Genomic DNA, 24,468 nt, shown 5'->3' with positions numbered 1-24,468 from the left:
CGGATTTGTGAAGAGATTTATTCGCAATCGAACTAACTAGGTTGAAAGTATATTTGAAATCTAAGGGAAAAAAAATGTAATGGAGCACTAAAAGGATTTCAAATCTTTGAATTCTAAATTTGAAATCTTTAATACACTTGTCCAAATGCATCCTAAATAGATTTGAATTCTAAATTTGAAATCTTTAATACACTTGTCCAAATGCATCCTAAATTCATAATATCATTGAGGGGTAATCTATCAGTCATTCGCCTTAGATTATATTATACATATTGATTAGATGTTAATACATGTATAGAGAAACAAACGTCAATGTCTCAAAATTCTCACACAATTGTACAAGGGATACATATATCAGAGAAAGAACGACGCGTCAATGTTGCAGAAACTTGGCCACCCATTATCCCAGAAACCTCATCGAGCTATGCCTGCAAGTTTCCCATCTTGGAGGTTGCAACTTTCAAATCTACAGTAATACCAAGTCCCAATATGCGTGCTAATTCTCGGTGTCATGTTATCTCCAAAGTTCACATTCGAAAGATACTTGGAGGAACGGCAGGTCGATTTGAATGGTTTCAAATTTTGATCATAGACCAAAAGTTTGTCATTCATAAAACCTGGGAGGCCTCTCTAGCGCCAACCAACCAAATTTACCTTTCCGGAAATCTGACAAGATACGATGGGATGCTTGATGACTGTCCCCATTGAATAACCGGAGAGCGAGCTTCTGAACAAAACTGCAACTCAAGAAACGTGGAAGTGTAGGTTATAAAACTAAGGAGAATTAAAGGAACAAGATGTTTTTCAGCAATTGATCAAGTCCTATCAGTAACTAGGGCATTATTTGCACTAAGGATTACATAACAAATCTTACGTTTTACCGACAAAACTATCTGCCTCAACCTTGTAGCGATCATGAAGAGCTTTATAACCTGTTTCAAAGTTCAGACAACAAACAGGGTTCAGCAAAAGAAGCATTATATTCTAAAGTTTTCCTTGCTTCCTTTGGCTTCCGCTACATTTCCCATTCATGCATGAACGTGTTTTAATGGACTAGGTAAGTATTCACAACAGGCAAATAGATTGACTAAAGAATGGAAAATAACGAGTTCTGAAATGAGACGAGAGTCCAGTGGGACCATTCGTAAAGAGATTCATCAATGATCAAAGAATATGTACTGCCTTTTAAATGCCAAATTGCACCCTAATATGTGATATAATCATGGCCAAAGGTACATTTCTATTGTATACTTCCACAAAATAAATATAATCTCTTCTGGTTCTTTTGTATATGATTGGCACCCTCCAAGATCTTAGCATGTTCTAGCAAGGGAAGAAAACCGTTTCTTAACCAGGAAGACTCGGAAAATATTGTTGCAATATAGTGACTGGACACAGTTATGCAATATCTGAAGCTGTACTATTGCTGCGAGTAGCTATAATAAGTAACAGTGATATGCTTTAAAATAGTGCAACGTACCCACTGTTGGAAGCCTAGCCAACATCTGTACGAGAATGGCTGCAACATCAGGAACATCATAAGATCGTTCCCCGATGTCATCACAAATTGCAAGTTTTATAGCAGCTGATTGATCATTGATCCTCATCGGTATCATTCCAGGGGAATCCAGTAATTCCAAGTCATCCCCGAAGCGCACCCATCTTTTATCAGGAGAGAAAAGAAACTAGGTCAAAAACAAAAAGGTGAAACTTGGAATCCCTAAATCTTCAAGGAAAAACTCATATTCCTACCAATAACTTCAAATATAAAACATACTTTAACTCTCTAGTAACACCTGGCCTTGCAGCTGCATTACACAATCTACGCTTGAGCAATCGGTTTATCAATGATGATTTACCAACATTGGGATAGCCAATGATACCAGCACGAACCTGTGAAAAGATGCAGAAACAACAGAAATGAAACATGTAACATTTTCTTAGCAGTCTTCAAAAATGTAATTTGCAGAACATTAGTGTAGTTTACCTCGATTTTGATAAGTTACGAAATAGATCGCTTCACAAGTACAAGATTGTTACTTTTTATCGTGAAAAATTAAGAAAAGCATTTTTAGCTCATAATATCGAGGCTGACCCTAGCCAAACTATCTTTTCACATTTGAAATGAATTTACATTATCTAATTAAACGATAAAACCTAAATGTCGTGACAAGAAAAGTAATCAAAGTCGTGTCTACACATATATTTATGGCCAGGAATTTTTGGCAACACAAGTTATTGTAGAATCCATTAGCACAACAAGAAACTCACAGGACGAGGAAGTAGTCCTTTTGCCTTGCGCTTGGTGTTCACGACACCTACCAATGCCTTTGCTAACCTGCTTAGCTTCAAGGTACCCTGATGTTCTCAATACATAGTCATCATTAAAAAAAGTCAAACAGACTCACAAATTAACCAAAATTTGACGGAGATTTGGCTAAATACCGTTCCAAGCTTGCCATTGGCAAATACGACTTTAGTTCCCCGCCTAGCATAATAATTAGCCCAAGAATTTCTGTCAGCCGTGGATATCATGTCTTCTCTATTTAAAACAACAATCCTCTTCCTATTCCCCAACCATGAATCCATCTGTGTCGTTCAAAGATCGTCACAAAACCATATAAATATAGGAACGATGCAACGTGGTCAGAAATTAATCCATCGAATTACTAATACCATAAATTTCAAGCAGTTAGCAAAGTAAGTGGTTCAAGTCAGTGAATTCGAGTGTACAATGTATGCATTTGACTTCAAAAGAGTTATTACGCGTAAGAAATGATGCAGTCAATTGACAAGGTATCAACTAGAAGCTGTTTATAAACCTGTGGATGACTTGTGGACATGGGTATTCTAGCATCTCGAACTTCTATTACAACATCCATCAATTTCAGCTGTTCTTTGAGTTCTTTTTCAGTTTTTGCTATGTGTCCAGGATACCACTATTGAATTTCCACGGAAACATGTCCACAAAAGGAAATGTAAAGTACATCAGAAAATAATTGGTCCATCATGCCGAAAGAGTAATATTAAATTCCTACCTGAACCGGACGTAATGGTCTTGTCCAGTGATAAAGATCAGCTTCCAATTTCAGCCAATCTAAATCTTCGTGGACACTCTCCAAAGTGCTACATAGCTTTGAGCTCTCTTTTTCATGCCATCCCAATTGGTTTCCACCAACAATCTGCAAGGGTAAAATATATATACTCAAAAAATATGGTGGGATTTTCTCATACCTCAACTTTCTAAACTTTATTCATAAAAACGGAACCAAAAAAAAAAAACTCGTTCACAAAAAATTGAGTTCGAAGTACGCAAAAAATCCAACCAAAAATCGGCCAAACTTGGATTCTCTTGCCTGAATAGTTGGCGAAGAGGTAGACGGATGGATGGAGGAGAGAGATGCAGACGGAAAACCACTGCATCGATTGTGGCGGCAATTCCCGGCGAGCACAGTGGCTGGGCAATTAAGCCAAACACCGAAGGGCTGCGTTATCATCCCAAAAAATATAGCAACAATATGGACGATGGAATTATTTGGACCAATAAAGTAAAAGGGTATATAAGATTTGGGCTTTTTTTTAAAAATATTATAAATTATTAAAATCATTACAAAAATGTTGAAAGTACAAAAGTTTTACAAAAGTAGTACAATCCGTGTAATGCTGCACCGGATTCTTGATTTTTTAAAAAAAATTAAAAAAAATTAAAATAGGAGCTGCCACGGAATCGTATTGTATAATTACTATTATTTAATTAATTTTGTTTACGATATTCTCGTTTAAATGGATTTATAAATGAGAATGACAATTTTTTACACGGGTTTAGAAACTCGTGAGGAAAACTCAAAACGATAATGAAGATGTTCGATTTTTTTGGGTTTGAATTTGAGGCGGATATGAAAAACTCGTCTCGAAAATAATATTACTAATAATAATATTATTATTATTATTATCATTAATACTAACAGATAATAATAAATTCGAGTTTAGGAATCTCCGCCCTCGCTCCCGTCTCATCTTATTAATATTTTTAAAACGGAGATGTTGATTTGATCATCGCACGTTCGAGTTCGAGTTCGAGAAAAAAGCATGGATCATGGCGAGTATGAGAGGGGGATGAAATTCGGGAGACGAGGATGAGAATGTCAAACCCAACCCTGTCTCGTCACATTATCATCCCTAATTTATCAGTGGCCGAATAGCTAAATTTCCAGCTCGAAATAAAAATATTTTAAATTCATACATAAATTTTGAGAATTTCAATTTGTGCTCCAAAAAAAGGGCATAATGTATGATTGAATCCACTTACCAGTTACCACTACTAATATAAAAATTTTTCTATCTTAAAATTATCACGTGACATATTTTAGAAATTAATTTTATATGCACGAACAAAAAGTATAAATAAATGACAAATTTCAAATAAATCTTCAAATCCTACTTTCATTTAAAATTTACACATTTGTTCATCAAAAGTTAGTTTAAACTCTCTACTATATTTAAAATTTTGCAAAATCATTTCTGAACCTTCTTTTCGGTACATGATGTTATTATACTTATCGAGTCTGTCTAAAGGCATAGGGCTACACAAAGTTTTCATCCTATATATCATGAATTGAGGTTTTTTTTCTAAAATAGCACATCATGCTTCCGTATAATAAATAATTTTTTTTACCTCTTTGATGTACATCTCTTCCATATATAGACTGCTCCTCATATCCTGACCACACAGCCGCAACAGATGGTTCCTAGCGTAGATCCATTCAACAACATTTAGCATAACCATGTATCGTTTCCTACCTTACGGTGTATAGCTAAAAAAAATTAATTTTAAAAATAATATATGAGATGGGACGTAAGCCTTGGTTACTTTATTCAAATATATAATATATTATTACATAATAACATCATGTAGAGGATGATAAGCTTGTTTAACTATTTATAGTAGTTGGAATTACAACACACATAAACTGAAAATATTACAAATTTTATTTTGAAATAAAAATAAAGATGTTGAATGATGTCTTCATCTTTCTTCTGTTCTGCTATATATAAAAGTCTTCATGGATTTGAAATCTGGATTTCAAACTTGTGAATTGTTTTGCCAGTTGTAGCTGACAACATCTTTTAATTGGTGTACCACTAGTTAGTGATTTGTCATGTTGTGGTGGTTGAATGGTTCATTATCCACTAATGGAGTGGTTAGATCACATGTCTTTTTTACCTTTATAGGAGAATCTTTTGTTTTTGTATGGTCACGGGGTAAAATGTGACTTGTGTGGATCTTCATCATTTGGACTTGTATCCACATTATGTTTTCGGTTAGATCTGGGCCGAAAACATTTACCGAATTCTGGCTCTTTCTGGTTTGGGTATTCTTGGCAGATTTCTTCTGACCAAAATCCACATGAGCCATAATGCAGAATTTTCGACAAGGTTCTTTACTCTCCATTAGCTTGCTGTTTCACCGAATATTTCTTCTTCTTTTTTTTCAAATATTTCTTCTGAAAAGCTTGTAGTTTTTTATATCATGATATTTAACAGAAAATATAAATTTACAGAAATTTGATAAAACTTAAATGAAAACCTGACTTTGTTCATCTATATGATACGTACACATGATCCACATGCTCGTCTAGTGGAGATGTCGTCTTCAGTGGGTGATGAAACAAGAAGTGTTTCATTCTCCGAAGGATCCTTTTATGAATTTCTGAATGTTCATGTCTGGTCTCCTCAACTTGATGAAGTGAAAAGCTTAATGTGAGCCTTTCTCTATTGGTTGTGGTGCTACACTAAAAAAGTAAGTTTCAGAATATCTGCTCTTGACAAATAATCATTATTTGCCCTTGTTTCATGAACAGTTTCCTGGATCTATTTTGGTAGTGTTGAGATTTCTAGGAAGCTAGGTGATGTAGTATAAACTGAAGCAAGAGTCCCAAATTCATACTATGTTTTTACCTCCTTGGGATATGAATTTGGTTTCATCTATATCCTACGGTACTTTCTTGAAATATCAACTCAGATTGTGGCTGAATTGATACATATTGTTGTTTCCAATTTTTCCCAGTTCTGTTGATATAACTGAAAATGGAAAAACTATAAACTCGTTAGTACCAACCTTAGATTTTCCTTTTTCAATTTGATCTTGAAGTGATCTATTCCTCTTCAATCACAAAGGTGAATGGTTGACTTGATGGCTCGAGATAAGGATCCGGATGTTCAATTTTTGTTTTGGCAAACTCATCTAAAGATGATCCCGACTGTGTGCTAAGGGTACTTGAATCCTTTGCTCCAGATATAGAGCCATTTACTTGAAAATTTTCCATTTGGGAAATTAGTTGCTTCTCAATAGCTTGGAGGATCGACTTTGGTAATATAGACTATAACTGAGTATAAGCATGTAAACAACCTATTATTCGATCAGAGGCAATGCTCTTATCAACTCGTTGTAGTCTACCTGCAACTTCTGCATTTATGACAAGCTTGTTGAACTCGATTTGAAGCATTTCAATGTGTTCTCTCAAATGTCTCTGCATTTTCATGACATCGACATTAGCGTTGTTCATATTTTGTTAAGAAATCTGCAAGAATATTTTCATGAGATTTAATAATAACAATATCAAATATATTATTTTGACACAAAACTTACTATCTCAATAATCTAGCTTTCTCGAGTTTAGATTCAATTCTATTTTTCAAGAAAGTTTTTACCTATGTATTATCAATTTTTAAGGTAAATTTTATTGCAAGTAAAAATAATGACAATTTTTCAAAAATCATTTTTACTGCATAAAATTCATTTTTGTTGATATGTCATTGTATGACTTCTGCATTTTAGAATAGTCCATTGCAATACCTACATGGACGTTCCCCATCTGGTATGAGATTTTTAAAAAACACTACTTATAAATGATCACTGACATTTGTATATAATACAGATCATCTTCATTTTGAGGAATAACAATTTTTGGAAGATTTTTACAAATCTCTTTTAGTTGGCCAAGTCTCTTTGTATGTTCTTCTGTCCACATAAATCTTGCATATTTTTTCAGTAATGTAATAAATAGTTTATCTTGTTTTGCTAGGTTCTTAATGAAAATTACAGCAAAGTTAACAACTCTTAGGAGACTTTGAAGTTTTTTCTTCTCTTTTAGTTCATCTGTAGAATTCTGCACATTTTTCACTATGTGTTCTTATAGAATTATTTCTGGGATAAGCTTACATCTAACGTACTCATATTCCTCGCCTTCCTTAATTTTAAGGCTGGCTTGAAGTTGGTTTGTGTCCCACCGTGTCAAGTGATCTTCATTGTAATTTTCTTCGATCATTTTCTTGACAACTTCTAGGTATACTTTTGTTTCAAACTCTACATCCTTCATGTGTAAAGTAATTTTAAGGAAACACGTTGTTTGACAATTTTATGTAAAATGCCTCTCTTAGTATCTGAACTATGACTTTGTGATCACATAGTATTGTGAACACTAATCTTCAAGTCTTATTTTCTTGTGTATATGATTTAAACATTTACAAGAAATTATTTCCTAGCAGAATATATGCTCATGTATCATGAAAATAAATCGATGATGTTTTTTTCCTTGTACCAATGTGTTTGTTCATCACCTCCAATTAAAATTTCTGTCATCTTAATACCTTTACATAAGATTAAGATTTTCTTGGAAAAATCTGGTCTATCAATTTGAGGTAATTATTTTGGAAACACCTCTCTTTTTGTTGTACAGACTCTCCGTGATCAATATAAGCAATAAAATATTATGCGTTATATTTTTCATATAGCATCCATACTCGGTTGTATATCGAGAATGTGCTCGTGGTAATTGAATTTTTTACATTCTATCATCTGCAATGAATTTCATTTCGTTCTCTAGACGTTTCTAGGGTTTGTGTTCTTCGAAAACTCTAGCCTAAAAACAAATCGACCTAGTTCTTTTCCTGGGATTCCTTTGATATAAACTTCCAATTCACCAATTTAATAATTTCTTGGTAAGTTCCTATCATAGAATGTTCCAATAGTATTACAAGGAAATTGATTTATTTGTCTTGTAATATCAAACACTACTTCGACTTCTCTCCACCCTTCTGGACAGCTAAGCTTCCTTATTGTCGAAAAGTTCTTTTATTACTTGTTGGGCTTCCTAGACATGTGTTTTTTTCCACATGTGACTTAATATTCTATTTTTTTGAAAAGATAGTCTTCTTGATTCCAGTCTTATACTTTGATTCCTTGGTATAATCAATTTGTCTTGGATCTGAATATTTTGTTTCTTGTATTAAAGGAAACTCGATTCTTTCTGAATAAATTGTCTTAGCAACTTTTCTAAATATTTCTTGTATTTCAATAATCTCACTTATAATAAAAAAATTATGAGTGATGTGTATTATATAGAGCATATGAAATTTGACAGGTAATATAATATAGTCTATTACTATCTTTCGTCAGCTTCTTTTCTGTAAAATTTTGACGTAATGTTAAAGATCAACTGAAATCTTAATCTGTCAGGTTGTAGGAAATTTTTGGGTAAATTACTCCTAAAATTTTTCCTGCTCATAGATTCCCTGAGATTATTCCCAGTGTTGAATCTTGAAGACTATCCATTAGTTTATCGAATATAGAAATGTCAATAGGCGAATATATTCCTTCTTTAAAGTAGTTTTCATCATAATTTGGATTGCTCCGATATGAACGCAGAACATGGTTCGTGCTACTTCTATCTTGAGTTTTTGCAACTCTTTCTTAATTTCTTCAGAATGAATTAATTGCATATCCAACATATTTCTCGTATGTTACATTGAGATTATGATTTCCTTTCTGGAAACTTTATAAATTAGATGATACTTTATGTTTCTTAGGTCAATAATTCTTAAGAACTTTTATATCTATCCTATAGAGAATCCTTGATATCTCCGTAGGATATGATTTCCCCTCATGATCTTTTGAACCATGTTATGAGATATTTTTGTCTAGCTAAAAAAACCAGACAAGTCTTCATGTGTTTCGTGTCGAAACATATCGTCTTCAATCAAATTCTGATTATATTCCATCAAAATTTTCCCGAATAAAGATATTTTCTTTTTTATACATACTTTCATTTGAACGAATATCTTCAAACTGATATACTTGAACTAGATTTTTGAAATAACCGTTTCTTCAATATCTAGAGTTGGTTCGAAGCATTTGATCTCTTTTCTGTCATTTTCTAGACAGTTGATCAAAATATGACTTCTTGCTCTACATGTTCAGTAATTACAATCTTTAGAACTTTCACTTCTCGGGTTTGAGCTCTTCTAAAAATTTTCTTTGTTGGTGTACTTCATGTACTTCAAGATGAGTTCGATGCTTGGGATGACATCATACTTCTTGACGGTCCACTTATTTGATCAGATTATAAGATCTGACTTTTTTCTAGACCATAACGTTCTTGGTTTCCAAGAACTATTTCCAATTCTTCTCTTTTTAGCATAAAAATGAGATCTAAAGCCCTCATTTTCTGCCTTTGTGGCTTAATTTCAATGATTGTTGAAAGATAATTTTCTTTACTACATAAAAGAGTACGTTTTTTTAATACTCCTTAATCATTTTTAATTATTTTGTGATGCTGTCATATGACATCATTATGTTCATTTTTCTTTGAGAAAAGAGATAATTCGTGCTAAAGTATCTAGATTACCAGGGACATATTCCCTAATTAGCATTTCTCTCCAGAGACTTGACATTTTGACGAAAAAAGTTGTATTACTATATTTTCTTCAACCCCTGAATTTCATCTATATTTAGTTAATAACATAATGTATTCATCTACCGAATAGATGTCATGTAATTTAATACTATATAGTGAATATGATATAAAAGATGAGACGGAAGGAGATTACTAAAATATGCAGTTTATTGGCATTTTTGGAATTATGAAAAAACTTCACCAACATACCAAAAGTTGGTTAGTACAAGGGTTTTAACTTTAATTAATATAATAGATATATGACATTAATATGTATTATTTACTCGGTGCATGGCATGCTTATCAATTCAAATATATATTCAAATCCATAGATTTTAAATATATTCAAATTTATTTTTGTAGTTTTAGATAAGGAAAATCATAAACTTCAAATCCACCTTTTACATGTTTAAGCAGTGTTTCACGTTAAATAAGATGAATCTCAAGTTCATTCAATAACTGATGCATTTGAAATTCATTATATTTTGTAGTGTAAATAAATAATATATGAATTTAATAGTTAATATATTGTTTCATCGTTACCACTAAAACTATAATAGAAATTCGGATTTCAAATACAGCTCCCCGAATACAAACTAACAGCCAAACAGATCATATCGAAAACAACCCTAACCATGCCATTATGAGGGGCAACGATAACACGGTGGTCTTTTTCATATGTTGTCGATTTATTTTTATTGTTTGTAGATCAGACACTTTCGATGTTTACAATATATGGTTATCAACCAAGGAAAATAAATTTTATAATTTTAATATAGTGATAAATTTATGGAAAAACGATACATAACACACACAGTAACATGCATATCACGATTGATACACAAATATTTGATGCTAACAAAAAGAATTGTTGAAACACATGCACCAAAAAGTAGCATCCTAAGCCAAACAACTTTAAAAAGTGGTTAACGTCCCTGAAAATCACACAAACCAAAGACTCCTAAAAGCAAATATAAGCCTTTTATAAGAGACATCGATTAAAATAAAAAGCATAGGAGAAAAGAAATCAGCAACAAAACAAAGTTGAGTAAAATGGACTTCCCACTATTCATGAATGGGCCTGGCATTCGTCTCCCAATGGGAGGAGCAGGCCCTAGAGCAGATAATACTTGTGGGCCTCCATCTCGGCTTTTGTTTGGAGTTCCATCGGGCTGAATTGAAAGGGGCACCCTTATATCAACCTTCTGACCCGCTTGGCAGTGGCCCACAAATCCACAGATATAGAAGTAATGGCCGGACCTCCGGATGGGAATGGAATCGTTCCCGGTGGAATAGGCTGCGATCGGTGAAGTGGCGTCGCAGGAGTGGAAGTCCGAGCGGCTCACTTGCAGGACGTTGTGATATTGAGGATCGTAATTGAAAACTACACGTAAAAGAATGGCAGTAATTTTCTATTTCAACAGCTCGGTTTTTGTTTAATTCTTTCTTTCAAGAAACTGGAAAATTGTTGCACGAAAAAGATGATCATCATGAAAAACAAACTCACTGAGAGTGTCGTCAACTTGGAAAATCTTGGAAGAAGACCATTGATTGTAATCCACGTTGCCGATAATGGTCCACCCAGCGGAATCGCCGACATTGTAAACAGTCGCAGCCATGGAAAATCCAAGAAAAGGTATCATAAAGAAGATTAGCATTTGATTCATTGCCTAACCAATATCTCAAAAACGCCCAACAATTGGGGAATTTCAGGAAATGAACAAACAAGATTAATGCATAACGGATTTTGCAGAGATAGTACAGTTTCTGGTGGAGAAGCTGAATGCCCAAGGTTTGTGCTGTAGAAGGCTCACAACACATGCGTGATTAGAATAGAGTTGGTTAGACATGATATTTTTGCATCGTGTATTTATTATATATTTCACGTTTATCTTTCAAATATATTAAATTATAACACACACACNTCAAATACGTTAAATACAAGATAGAGGAATGATAAAATCTATACGATATCTTTTGTATCAGTCCAGGTCATTTCGGGGCAAGCAGATCATTTATAATGAAGATAATGAGTTTCAAGAGAATGATTCGGACTTCTTGCAGAGTGGAACCATGCAGTATCAGACACGAGATAGATCTTCCGAAGAACAAGGTTTTTTTCGAATAAGCCAATTCATTTGGGACCCTTCAGATCCGCTCTTTTTCCTATTCAAATATCAACCTCCGACTCTGTGTTTTCACATCGAGAATTATTTGTAAATGAAAAGATGTTAAAAGAGCTTCTTATTGTCCAAACTAATGTTGTATTGTACTATTAAGAAATATAAATATAACTAGTAAAAATGAATGTACTCATTTAGTTGGAGGCTCCATTTTTTTTATCTTTTAAGGGAGATTAAACATTAGTAAAAAAAACAATTAATCAACCTTATTTATGATTCTATAAACCCTAAATTTTGTAAATAGTCATACATATGCATATATGCTTTGTATGTATCTAAGAAAATAAAATAATTAATCCAAATATTTAATTAAATCATACTAGGATAAGAATAAGATGAAATAAATTCAATTAAATTTAAATTTTGTTATAATTGAATTATATGAAAAATATTATGCATCTATATATATAGTATGTGATCCCTATACTAATAATTTTTGCTCTTCCAGACATACCAATTAATTTTATCTTCCTTTCCGAAAGATCCCTTTCTCATAATACCCTTTTGCGTAAGAGAAAAAAAATAAATACATTAACATTGGAAAAAATGTTCCAATATAATTACAGTTTAACATATGTGTGTAAATCATATCTTATATTCAAATTTAATATAATGTACACGTTATTAGCCAGGATTTACAGGGACTAATAGTAATAGTAATAAATTATATGAAAAATTATAATTTTAGTCCTGTAAATTAGCACTTCTTAGATTTTATTCATGTAATTTGTCAAAGTTTAATTTTTATCCAGTAACTTGATTTTTTTGTTATCATTTTTCTGCCCGAAATGTGTAAATACACTAATTATTACTTATTTGACACCGACATGTACTATGTGGCTCATGTGACAAGAATAAGACTTATATTATACACATTAAATTCTACATAAACAAAAATAAAAGAAATCAACTAAATATTTTCCTTTTATTTTGAAATATTGAAGATTTTTTTTGTTCATTTTCTTCTTTTGTTTAAAAGAATTTCAATTACATAATATATGTTTTATTCTCGTCACATATGATACGTAATCATGTAGGACAATATCGTTGTCAAATAAACTATATTCGATGAATTTAGTGATTTCAGGTTAAAAAACCAAAAAATTTAAATTGGTCGATAAAAACCAAACTTTGACAAGTTACATGACTAAAACTCAAAACAAATCAACTTATATGATTAAAATTATAATTTTCCCTGACTGTAAAACCACGTCCACGATGATATTTCAGGTAACACATATTTTAATCACAGCATTTAATTATATTTGCACTTACGAAGCACATTAATAAATATATTTTATCAATTTTTTCCCTACTTGTTGACATATTATTTGAACCAAGAAAACGGAGTGTTGGAACTGTTAGTCATCGCTTTACTATATAACCGTCCGATGAATCTATGAAGTTGAAGTACTGACTCCAAATTCGCTACTGAAGTTGAAAATTGCTTTTAATTGTCAACTGTGTTTGGGATATTTTTTTTAAAAGAAATTTAAGTTTTTGGAATGCAAAAATCAATGGAAAAATATGTTAATGGGATAAAAATAAGAAGCAAGATGAAAAGAAATTCATTATAATATTTTATATCGTACAAACATTCAATTTGTTTCCAAAGATAATACAATATCATAATACATGAAAACAAAACACCAAAAAAATATTATAGAACAACACATTCAAATAAGAATATATTAATATAACAGAAGAACTCGAAATGTGATGCTGTGAAATGAGGGAATGAAGTACTATTTATAGAGCTCCATTATCCATGTGAAATAGCCTGTTTCCTCCGTCAATTTTGCTACACAAAGCTACCGAATTTTTCGCTGCATAATGATGACAACCAACCACCACCATCAATGCATTGTCTGCTACCACCTTCTGCTTGCGTTTCCGTTAGGTCACTTAAAGATCTACACCACTCAAAGTTATCATTGTTCACCGACTTGGTCAGAACATCGTCTGTGTTAACCTTTGTATGGATCTTCTGCATATTCACACTTCATTCTTCTGCTACTTATCGAACAAAGTGAAATTGAACTTCAATGTTTTTAGTCCTGGAATAAAAGAATGGATTCCTAGCGATGTGCAAGGCGCTCTGACGATCACAAAACAAATGAACCTTCTCTTGTTAGTGTTTGATCTCCTCTAATAACTTTTTAATCCATATTGTCTCCTTGCAAGCTTGAATAGCTACCATATATTCTATCTCCGTTGTAGATAACGTCACAACTGTTTGCAGTTTTAAAACCCCGCTTACTGTTCCCTTTGCAATTGTAAAAACATAACCAATAGTAGATTTTCTTTCATCAGGATCAACTAAATAATCTGAATGGACATTATCACTGAGTGTAAAATCAGATCTTCCAAAACATAATGCAGTATATGTTTGCAGTTTTGAAACTCTGCTTACTGCTCTGTTTGCAACTGTAAACACATAACCAATAATAGTTTTTTTTTTAGGCAAAAACTTGTGTGAGACGGTCTCACGGGTCGTATTTGTGAGACGGGTCTTTTATTTGGATTATCTATGAAAAAGTATTAATTTTTATGCTAAGAGTATTACTTTTTATTGTGAATATGGGTAGGGTTGACCCGTCTCACAGATTAAGATCCGTGAGACGGTCTCACGTGAGACCCACTCTTTTTTTTATCAGGATTATCTGCATAATCTGAATCGACATAACCCTTGAGTATAAAATCAAATCTTTCATAACATAGTGTAGTATATGAGGCACCCTTAATGTATCTAAGGATCCTCTTAACACTGCTCCAATGCTCTCGTCCAGGATTTGCCATATACCGACTAACTGCTTTCACTGCCTGAACAATGTCCGATCTTGTATAGATCACAGCGAATATCTAATTTCCTAATGCTGATGCATATGGTACTCGAGACATCTCCATCTTCTCTGCTTCATTGTTATGACACATCTCAGAGGATAACTTGAAGTTAATATGAAGAGAAGTCGAAATTGGCTTACTATCTTGCATGTTGAAGTGTTACAAGACTTTTTTCAAATAGTTTTATGGGAAAGCCAAATCTTTCTGTTACTTCTGCCTCGTTGAACCTGCATCCCTAGAATCTTATTTGCTGGTTCCAAATCCTTCATATCAAATTCTCTAGCCAACTGTGCCTTCAAATCTTGGACCTGATCTTTGTTGGGATAGCTAACAACATATGGGTCACGTGCAACAGCAAAATGATATAATCATCATAAGATCTCTTGAAATATGTACAAGTGTCTCCACCAAGTCTGTTGTATCCAAGTCTTATGATATATGAATCAAATATCTTGTACCAACAACTAGGCGTCTGTTTGAGATCGTACAAAGATTTCTTCAACCTGCAAATCAATATCTATTTGACCTTTTTTTTTTGCAAAACCTTATGACTGAAACATATAGATTTCTTTTTCAAGATCTCCATGAAAAAATATCGTTTTCACATCTAGCTGTTCTAGATTATAGGTCAAAAACCGCACACAATGCCAACACTATTCTGATTGTTGTAAGCCGAACCATAGGAGAAAACATCTCATTGAAGTCAATATCTTCTTTTTGAGCATATGTTTTTACCACCGATGTAGCACAATACCGCTCTATTTGGTTATTGTCATTACGCTTGATCTTATAAATCCATTTGTTACCAATGGTTTTCGTAACTTTGGAAACCCTGGACTCAACATGTTCTTGTCCTTGTGCTTCATTACAGCTTCACAAAAAATTTGATATTCGTATATCTTACTTTTCACCTGAATGATAATAGTTTCTGAATTCATTGTGCTTTCGTCTTCCTTTATTTTATCTTCCTCGAAGATAACATCTTTGCTGATGACAAACTTGTGGACAGTAGGATCCCACAAACGAAACCCCTTTACTCCATCAACATAACCCAATAAGATATATTTTCTAGATTTCGAATCAAACTTTGATATTTCTTGCTCATTATACAGAACGTGCATAGAACTTCTAAATGTATGTAAATGAGAATAATCAGTCAGTTTCTCAATCCACATCTCCATCGGAGTCTTTAGATCAATCGCCACTAAAGGGGAACGACTGATCATATAACAAGCATTTTTGATTGCTTCCGCCCAAAATAACTTGGCTAGACCCGCAATCCTCAACATTGCTATTGTTCTCTACAACAAGGTCCTGTTAATCCACTCTATCACTCCATTCTCTTGAGGTGTGTAAGCCGTCGTGAACTGTCTTTTATTGCCCTAATGTTGACAAAATTCATCAAATTTGTCACCGATATATTCTCCTCCATTGTCAGTTCTCAAACACTTGATTTTCTTTCAGAATCAAGTTCAACTCGCATATTGAAATCTTTGAATACTTGGAAAACATCTTATTTCTTCTTGATAGGATCACCCAACATCTTCTAGAAAAATCAACAATGAACGAGACAAAGTATCTCGCTCCTCCTAGGGATATAATTGGTGCCCGGAAAACATCCGAATTAATAAGCTCCAATATGATTTTGCTTTTGGCAGTAGATGTGTCAACTGACAAAAACTCGAGATATAAGTAACACGAACATGTTCTGCATTCATATCAAAACAATCCAACTTATGATGAAAGGTAATTTTAAAGAAGGAATAGATACGCCAATTGACATTGCTATATTCGATAAAATAATGGATAGTCTTCAAGATTCAACACTGGGAATAATCTCAGGAAATCTATGAGCAGGAAAAATTGTAGGAATAATTTACCCAAAAATTGTAGGAGTAATTTACCCAAAAATAAGCTCCAATATGTTTTTGCTTTTGACAGTAGATGTGTTATTTACTAATAACACAATGCTCATAAAAGGGTAGTGAAACTTTTGTAAGCCCCGACATCAGCTTCCGTTTTGAGAGAATTTTCAACCCTTGTTCTGACATATGTCCAAGCTTTCAATGTCATAACATTGTTAATTCTTCTCTTACACCAATCGATGCAACTGCTAGTTCCGCCTTTTTGTGTATTTCTCCCAAAAGTAAATACAGATTTGCAGCAATCTTTTCTGCTTTCATAACCACAAGCGCGCTCTTCACAATTTTCATGATCATGCTCTCGTACGGATTTTGCACCCGATATAATCCAATTGTCCTAAGGGCAAAAGATTCTTCGTCAGCCCCTTTACATGGCGTACCTCCTATATGATACGAATTGTGTCATCAAACATTTTTATTTTGATGGTACCAATTCCAGCGATTTCTAAGGTATGATAATTTCTCATTAATACATATCCTCATAAGACTAGTTTATACTGATTGAACATTTTGTCTGAGATGTCCTGTGACACGCCGCTCCTGAATCCATAATCCATGTGTCACATAATTTGTGTCTGTCTTCTGCAACTGTTGACGCTTCACTGAATAAAATTTCACCAAGATCTGAAGCACTGGCCACATTTCCTGAGAACTTTTCTCGATATTCGAACACTATTTCTTGAAGTGTCATTTATCGCTACATTTAGAGCAGTAAAAATTTTTCTTCTTACTCTTCGATTTTGATTTATCTTCGTCTTTGGCTCCCAATGGAGTCACGATCCATACATCTCATTTTAATCATGGGTAAAACCTCTGTCTGCTTCGAAGTTACTAACATATCTTACTTATTCTTGTGTCGACTTTCTTCACACATTTTCCCTCTATTTTATGCCCCATATAAGTGGGTCGAACAAATAAAATATTTAGAGTGTTGATATGATCAGTCATTGATGAGGATTCTACCATTCGAAGAGTATAAAATCTTATTTTTAAAAAAATCTTATTGTGTAGTGACTTGACTTCGTACATCTTTGTCATATCACATATAATTTTTGTCGTCTTTATCTCAAAGATGTTTGAAAGTACTTCGTCTGCTATGGCCAAGTGTAAATTAACAACATTATCATACATCTCATTCCACTTTTCATCATCCATCAGTTCCCTCAGTTTAACTCTAATAGCCGCCAAACAATTTTTCTTTTTCTTTAAAATGTTTTTATCTTTATTTTCCACAACATAAAATTGCTCTCATTGAACTTCGTTATCTCGTACATGCACATCATTATGTCTACAATAATTTAGTAGACTAAACAAAATAATCTCGTCTTAATAAAAATCTCAAAAAAAAATTTCTGACGTGGAAGATCAGTTTAAACTACAATCACATAGCATACTCATAATTTTAAAAAATTTTAAACAAAAGCTCTTATACCATTTTTTGGTCTCAGGCGTAGCATCTTGAGATATAAATATGAAAATAAAGCATAAAATTGGTCACCGAGATTTACGTGGAAAAATCCTAAAAATTATTAGAGTAAAAACCACAAGTAATATGAAAATAATTCTACTATAATATTTTATTGTGTACAACCACTCACTGTGTTTCCAAAGAAAAGACACTCTCTTAAACACTCAAATAAGAACATACTGAGATGACAGAAGAACTCGGGAATGAGATGTTGTAAAATGAGGGAATGACGCTTTATTTATAGAGCTTCATTATCCATGTGAAAGCGCATGTTCCCTTCGTCAAATTTCTGGCACAAAACTACCAAATTTTCAGCTGCATAATGATGACAACCAACCACCACCATCAATGTATTATCCGCTATCATTCATAATTTTGCCGACAAAATACCGATGCAACTTCCAATATAGTTGGGGAGTTTAAATGACGAGATGGTTTGCGGATCGCGATCATGTTCGATCAATATAATCGCTTTTTTTAAAAAAACTTGAAAATTGGAAATATACTTCCACATCCCCAAATAGTTAAAGATACACGCGTTTAATAGCGGTTTAGTAGTCTCAAATACTCAGACCAGTTGTATTAAAAGAAAAATCCATTCCTCAAAATCTCAAGATTTAGCTCCATAACTTCAGTATCAACAGGAACTTACATTTCATGTAACCTTGATTAGGGTGCTAAAATGAAGAAACCATCCCTAGTCATATTCCAATTCATCCGGTGTGATGGGCCGCTTCAAAGGAATAACAGACTTCTTTTCCACATCCCTCGGCAGAGCTTTCCTCATATCTGAAAATTTAAAACATCACGGCAAAAAGATATCATTTAGAAAAGCCAACAATATTCGGTCAAAACAGACGACTTTCTCAGATTTGTGTACAGCAACTCACCCAACCCATCCTCCTCGCCAGAGTAATATCGAAGTACGCGTCTATACACTATGTAGCCAAGCTGAAAAAAGAAAAAAAAAAGAGCATTTCTGGGGATGCAATTATGAGTAGAAAACACATCCATGTATTCAATACAATTTTCAAAGGACAATGGTTTTAAGAACAAATTTTCACGTATAAAGAAACAACATTTTCAGTACCTTTTCATACATCTTTATGGCAGGTATATTAGAAGCTCTCACGAAAAGGTCCACAAAATAAGCCTTGTCACTGTTGAGAGAAAATATTCAATATCATAACTCATCTAATACCTCGTAACAAAAATAAATGTAACAAAATATCATAACTGATTGCAAAAATGTTACTTTCAAATTTAGAACTAATTATTTGAGAGGGAGACTCGAGTATTGCATAAGCAAATCCTAGCAGCTTCATCATATGTACAGCTCAAGTGCATGCATAAAAGAAGACTCCTATTACGCAAAGTTGTAGCAATTTTCAATGTACATTCTTTTATGCATGCTCCCACTTTCAAGTTTCAAGCAACATAAAACGTGGCAGACGTCAAAATAAAATGAGAAAATGCCACTAAGGCCAAAATACTCGAGAAACTTTGCTAACATTGATATACAATCCCACAGATCATAACCTTTCTCCTAAGATTTAGAATAAAATAGAGAAATGGATTGGACAGGATCAAAGGAAATAATAATGAGCTTAAAATTGCAGAAGCAAACAACTTGAAGAATCTATTGAAGTATTTGAACACAACCAGAATGTGTCATTTCATTTCTATAAACTAAGCCGAATGAAGGCACATCTGAATGCATAAAAAAATGTGGATTCTCACATCTTGTCGCTCATGTTCTCCAATAGGTTCATCAGTTTCTTGGCCAATTGTTGCCTGCGATATTCAGGAGCTACAGTTACAGCAGTTACGTGACCATGCCATGACTCACCTTGTCCTTCAACCTTCCCCATAACTGCAAAACAACAAGCATTAAGGTCCTGATAAAACAGCATATTATCCTGTATAGGAGTTAACCTTTCTAAATAGTAAAAATGTTGATTTCAATCAATCCATATCATCACAAATCAGCACCAGATTACAATAACATTATTTTGGCACGCTTAAATCTTCAACTTTACCACGAAAGTCTTTTAGTTTATAATGTCAATCAATGACATCAGACTGAACTTGGGGGAAGCCAATAAAGTGAACTTTGAAACTCAGCTTATCGTCGGCATAGATAAATTGGGCCTATCCACTTATCAAGAGAATTCTAGAAACGATAACTCGGGGAAGAGGAAAGGGATTAGGAGGGAGGAAGATAAATTAGGCACGAGAGAAGAGAAGAGGGATTCATTGATGTTTATTGTGTTTTGATCTTACTAGTTGGTGCTAGGAGCAAGGAGAGTGAGTGTATTCTTCTTGTAAAAGGATTCTATCCTTGGCAGAGACAATTCTCAGATTATCTTTCATATTAAATAAATCTATCTTTCTTTTCTATTAGTAAATATTTGCAGATTTAATTGTGTTAGGAGATCTAGATCCTAACAGGGACAGATCTAATTTCTGGTGGCAAGTGAAAGAGCAAGGTAGCCCATTTTCAGTGCATATTTCTCACAAAAATAACTGGAGTGCTCAAATGACATAGTTACAGCAATAGTTCAGGAATAATTTCATTTTCCTGCATGATATATAAGAACCTTCTGCACTTGATACCTGCTAAGGTCAATCTTATTTTAGTCATATTTCATTACAGATTAAGGATTTATGAGAGTCTCAAACAATACCAGAACTGCCACATCCAAATCAAAACTAAGAGTATCACCAGTTAGGCAGAAAGACTAGCAATCTATGACCTCAGATTCATAATTCTCCATGCAGTCAGGGACATCTTGACCTAAATAACCCAACTTCCCCAACCAATGAAAACAATGAAGCCAAAACTAAAACAGGCAATAGCTTCTTTATCAGGAAAAACAATATGAGACTATCAATTATTGACTGAATGTTCACCTGCCTTTATTGTTTTTCCACTCATTTATCAACTTTATTAATTCTCCTTCTTTCCTCACATTCAAAATTTTAAGTAAATCTATTATGTCCCATTACAGGCCTGACAAAACTTGATAACCTAATATGAACCGTACACTCTTAAAGAACATTTGGTTTTCATTAACTGGGAACAATAAGGTAATTCCCAAGTTTAGCAAGTACATCTCAAGTGAAAACCAAGAAACAAATCGTATCTAATTTTCCCTTCTTTCAAACAAAGTAGCTTTAATCCCAAATTTAAAAGTTACTCTTATTCCAAACAAAGTTGCTCCAATCCTACTATATTAAGTATTTCAATATACTAACGAACAAATATCCATTCTATTTGTCGCACTGCAGACAAGAACTCCCCATTAGAACATCTAATGCACCAGCACAACTAGGATTCTAGTTGAGGGATTGACATACTTCCAAATTCGGACAATTTAATAGATAAAATAAGAGCATATTCAATTAATACAGACGAATTCACAGCTTATCAAACCAGCAGCGTCTAAATTCTTTCCACATCTCAGTCTAATGCTTATGCACCATACAAGCAATCAAATCCGGCAATCCAGGAATATCAATCATATTGCGACTAAAACCTAAGCAAACAACATCCTTGTCTTCCTACTTAACAACAATTAAGAATTAAACAAGGATGCTGGACTATAGAAGGGGAACTCACTGTAGCCCATGATTCGGTTGCCAGGACCTTCCGCCACGTGAAAATAATCCGGCCAACGCGCCAAATAAGTCATATAGAACGACATGTTGAACTGCATCCATTGGATTATTGCACTCGTCAATTGAAATATACCGAATTGTCGATTCCTCGAAAAGGTAAGATCGAAACCAGTAAGGGATACTTACTGTTTCTGTGAGATGGTCGAGATTCACAGATGCAAATCGGAGGAGATCGTTGCAGCAAAACCTTCGAATCGACGTCATCCTCGGCCGCCCTCTTTGCTCTGTGAAATCCCTTAAAAATATTTGACCACGCCGGATAATTTCATGTTTAACTTGAAATATTTACGTGATGAAATATTATTTTTTGGATCATCAATTTTTAATATAATAATATAGAGTAACTCCGCTAATCTATAGCTAGCGGTTATGTAAATTATATTATATAATTGATTTGATTATAGTTCTTGGACCAATCTTTGTGCTTTAAAAATAGAAGTGTTTAGTTAAAATTGGAGATAATTAATTTTTTTTTCTTCAATTCTCTCTTTTTCTGTTATTAAATTATAGCATGTTGTCATCAAAAGTGCTCTTCAAAATATAAATCCATAAATAATTTTATTTTTAGTTTTGTATAGATGATCTTGAAGAAGCACAATATATAGATTTTATATTGATGTTATCGAAATAGCATAAATTTTAATCTTATGTTGATGTTTTTAGTTTTATATTAATGCTCATGAAATAACACAATTTTTAGATTAATATTGATGCTATCACATTAGCACAAATTCTAGTTTTATATTGTGTTTCTAAGAAGCATATCTTTTAGTTTTATGTTGTTGCTCCTGAAATAGCATAACACGATTTTATGTTGATAATCTTGACAAATTTATAATTAGAATATAAAAGTATGAGATTTATCAATATTCTTCAAGAATATTGACTAAAGATCTAAAGTTTATCAATATTCTTCATATTTTGCGAGATTTGTCAAAATTCTTCAAAAAAAATTGATAATCGAAGATTTTATCAATATTCATGTAGAATATTGGTATAAGACCTGAACATTAGTGAATATTATTGATTCAATATTTGACATGTATCAATATTTCTAAAAAAATTTGATCAAAGATTCAAGATTCGTCAATATTCTTGAAGAATATTCATTCAATACGAGTTAAAATTATAGTCGGGTTGGAGATCTGTCTCATAAAATTTAGTTATGAGATTATCTCATAGAATTTTTTGTGTTTTTAAAATATGATATACAACTTAGACAGATGTTCGTAAAAGCATGTCGTGTTGCTCACAAGCTAACCTTGTAAGAAAAACGTGACACATGTTAAAGAAGAAGCGTGTACAAATTGATATTGGCGACGGCCAAGAAAACTTAGATGCGTACACGATTCTCCTTCTGAATCTCGGCTCCCGATACATTCATCGATGCTATGAAAAAACGCCTATAAATAGAGACGGTTGAGGTCCCTAAGCACACACATCTCACAAAAAATATACACCAGCTACGGAGAACGTGAAGTGCTTAGAAGGCTTCAATCATAAGGAATTCAGAGAAATCAAAAATTTTCAATGGCCGGAGGTAATTCTCGATCCGCTTCCGCATATAGTTTTATCATGTTTATATACGTGCAGAAACATGATTTTTTAGAAAAATCCCTAACATTTGGTATCAGAGCAACTATATCTCTGCCTTGAAAATTTGTTTTCATAAGCATGAAATTTTGAGAATGTATGCAAGTTTTACGTACAAAAACTTAGAGGTTGAAGATGTGGTAAAATAATATTCAAGATTTACCTGGAACCTTCTTCAGAGCATAACTGATATAAAAACCTTGTTCTCGGATTGAAATCATGAAAATAAAAATATTAAGTAGTTTGTTTTAAAAAAAAAACAAGAAATTTTGGGAGAAAGTTTCTATAAATTCTGGGTGAGGTTGAATAAAACTTTTCAGTTGGCTTGTTGGCTTTAATAATGTATTCGGACTTCAATTTAGTGATAAAGAACATTTAATGTCAATCTACCATTTTGGTGGTAGTTTCAAATGCATGAATGATATTCTGACATTGATATTATTATAAGCAATATTATAATAATATATGAATTTAATATCATAACATTTGGGACACAGACTCTCACATTATGATGTTGACCGAGAACTACCACCATTACACAATATGATAAAATCGGAGGATGAATTGGTGGTGAAAAATCGAGTTTTGGAATTATACTTTCGATTTTTAGAGATAAAATTTGCATGTTGGATAATGTGTCACATATTATGGGTATTTATTTGATGTGTACATGCAAATTTAATATTATACTTGCATTTATTTTTGAAGTTTTTTAAATGCAAATTGTATTGAAAAATATTTTGGTAAATTAATATTCACATTATGTTCATATTAAATTATATTGAGTTGTTTATAATTTGAAATGAACATATCAAGTAAGATGTGAATATAATAAAATAAAATATTTCAGATGTTCACAAATGAACAAATAATCATCACTTTATCACTACTCTGATAAAAGAGAAAAACTGATGAGGAGCCCACATTTTCACGTAAATGTGATCCTCACTTTATCACTACTCTGATTGAAGAGAAAAACTGATGGGGAACATATTTGTTCATATTAAGTAAAAATGTGAATATAAATTTATTTAAAAAAAAAA

General features: G+C 33.0%; 2 protein-coding genes across 7 annotated transcripts; both read right to left on the bottom strand.

Annotated features, from left to right (window-relative positions):
• Positions 1-238: 238 nt before the first annotated feature.
• LOC140973396 (DAR GTPase 3, chloroplastic) lies at positions 239-3,510 on the bottom strand. 2 transcript variants are annotated; one of them, XM_073436145.1, is made up of 9 exons: positions 3,357-3,510; positions 3,039-3,182; positions 2,823-2,939; positions 2,446-2,589; positions 2,272-2,358; positions 1,778-1,893; positions 1,481-1,662; positions 875-932; positions 239-737 (listed from the first exon to the last, which is right to left on the bottom strand). In XM_073436145.1, exons 1-9 carry the CDS (start codon positions 3,495-3,497, stop codon positions 605-607), a joined length of 1,122 nt encoding a protein of 373 aa, XP_073292246.1. In that variant the 5' UTR covers positions 3,498-3,510; the 3' UTR covers positions 239-604. The 2 variants fall into 2 exon arrangements, with proteins under 2 accessions (XP_073292246.1, XP_073292247.1); XM_073436146.1 differs by lacking the exon at positions 2,823-2,939.
• Positions 3,511-13,679: 10,169 nt separating this feature from the next.
• LOC140973395 (N-terminal acetyltransferase B complex catalytic subunit NAA20) lies at positions 13,680-22,116 on the bottom strand. Of its 5 annotated transcripts, none has more exons than XM_073436142.1 (7): positions 21,959-22,116; positions 21,774-21,864; positions 19,892-20,024; positions 19,242-19,311; positions 19,042-19,102; positions 18,804-18,940; positions 13,680-13,785 (listed from the first exon to the last, which is right to left on the bottom strand). In XM_073436142.1, exons 1-6 carry the CDS (start codon positions 22,034-22,036, stop codon positions 18,849-18,851), a joined length of 525 nt encoding a protein of 174 aa, XP_073292243.1. In that variant the 5' UTR covers positions 22,037-22,116; the 3' UTR covers positions 13,680-13,785; positions 18,804-18,848. The 5 variants fall into 5 exon arrangements, with proteins under 5 accessions (XP_073292243.1, XP_073292242.1, XP_073292241.1 ...); XM_073436141.1 differs by having other exon boundaries at positions 13,680-13,743; XM_073436140.1 differs by lacking the exon at positions 13,680-13,785 and adding an exon at positions 18,232-18,466.
• Positions 22,117-24,468: the final 2,352 nt, after the last annotated feature.

This window comes from Primulina huaijiensis, chromosome 3, assembly GCF_012295235.1.
Source record: "Primulina huaijiensis isolate GDHJ02 chromosome 3, ASM1229523v2, whole genome shotgun sequence".
Taxonomy (NCBI): domain Eukaryota; kingdom Viridiplantae; phylum Streptophyta; class Magnoliopsida; order Lamiales; family Gesneriaceae; genus Primulina; species Primulina huaijiensis.
The sequence above is the reverse complement of the archived record's forward strand: the minus strand, read 5'-3'. Positions and strand labels throughout refer to the sequence as shown.

Coding starts and splice junctions, on each gene's coding strand:
- LOC140973395 (XM_073436142.1), bottom strand. CDS start 22,036: ATGACGTCGATTCGAAGGTTTTGCTGCAACGATCTCCTCCGATTTGCA. Junction 20,025..21,773: donor CAACCGAATCATGGGCTACA/GTGAGTTCCCCT, acceptor GTTGTTTTGCAG/TTATGGGGAAGGTTGAAGGA. Junction 18,941..19,041: donor TGGCGAGGAGGATGGGTTGG/GTGAGTTGCTGT, acceptor TTAAATTTTCAG/ATATGAGGAAAGCTCTGCCG.
- LOC140973396 (XM_073436145.1), bottom strand. CDS start 3,497: ATGATAACGCAGCCCTTCGGTGTTTGGCTTAATTGCCCAGCCACTGTG. Junction 3,183..3,356: donor CCTCTTCGCCAACTATTCAG/GCAAGAGAATCC, acceptor TTACCCTTGCAG/ATTGTTGGTGGAAACCAATT. Junction 1,894..2,271: donor AAGGACTACTTCCTCGTCCT/GTGAGTTTCTTG, acceptor ATCTTTTCACAG/GTTCGTGCTGGTATCATTGG.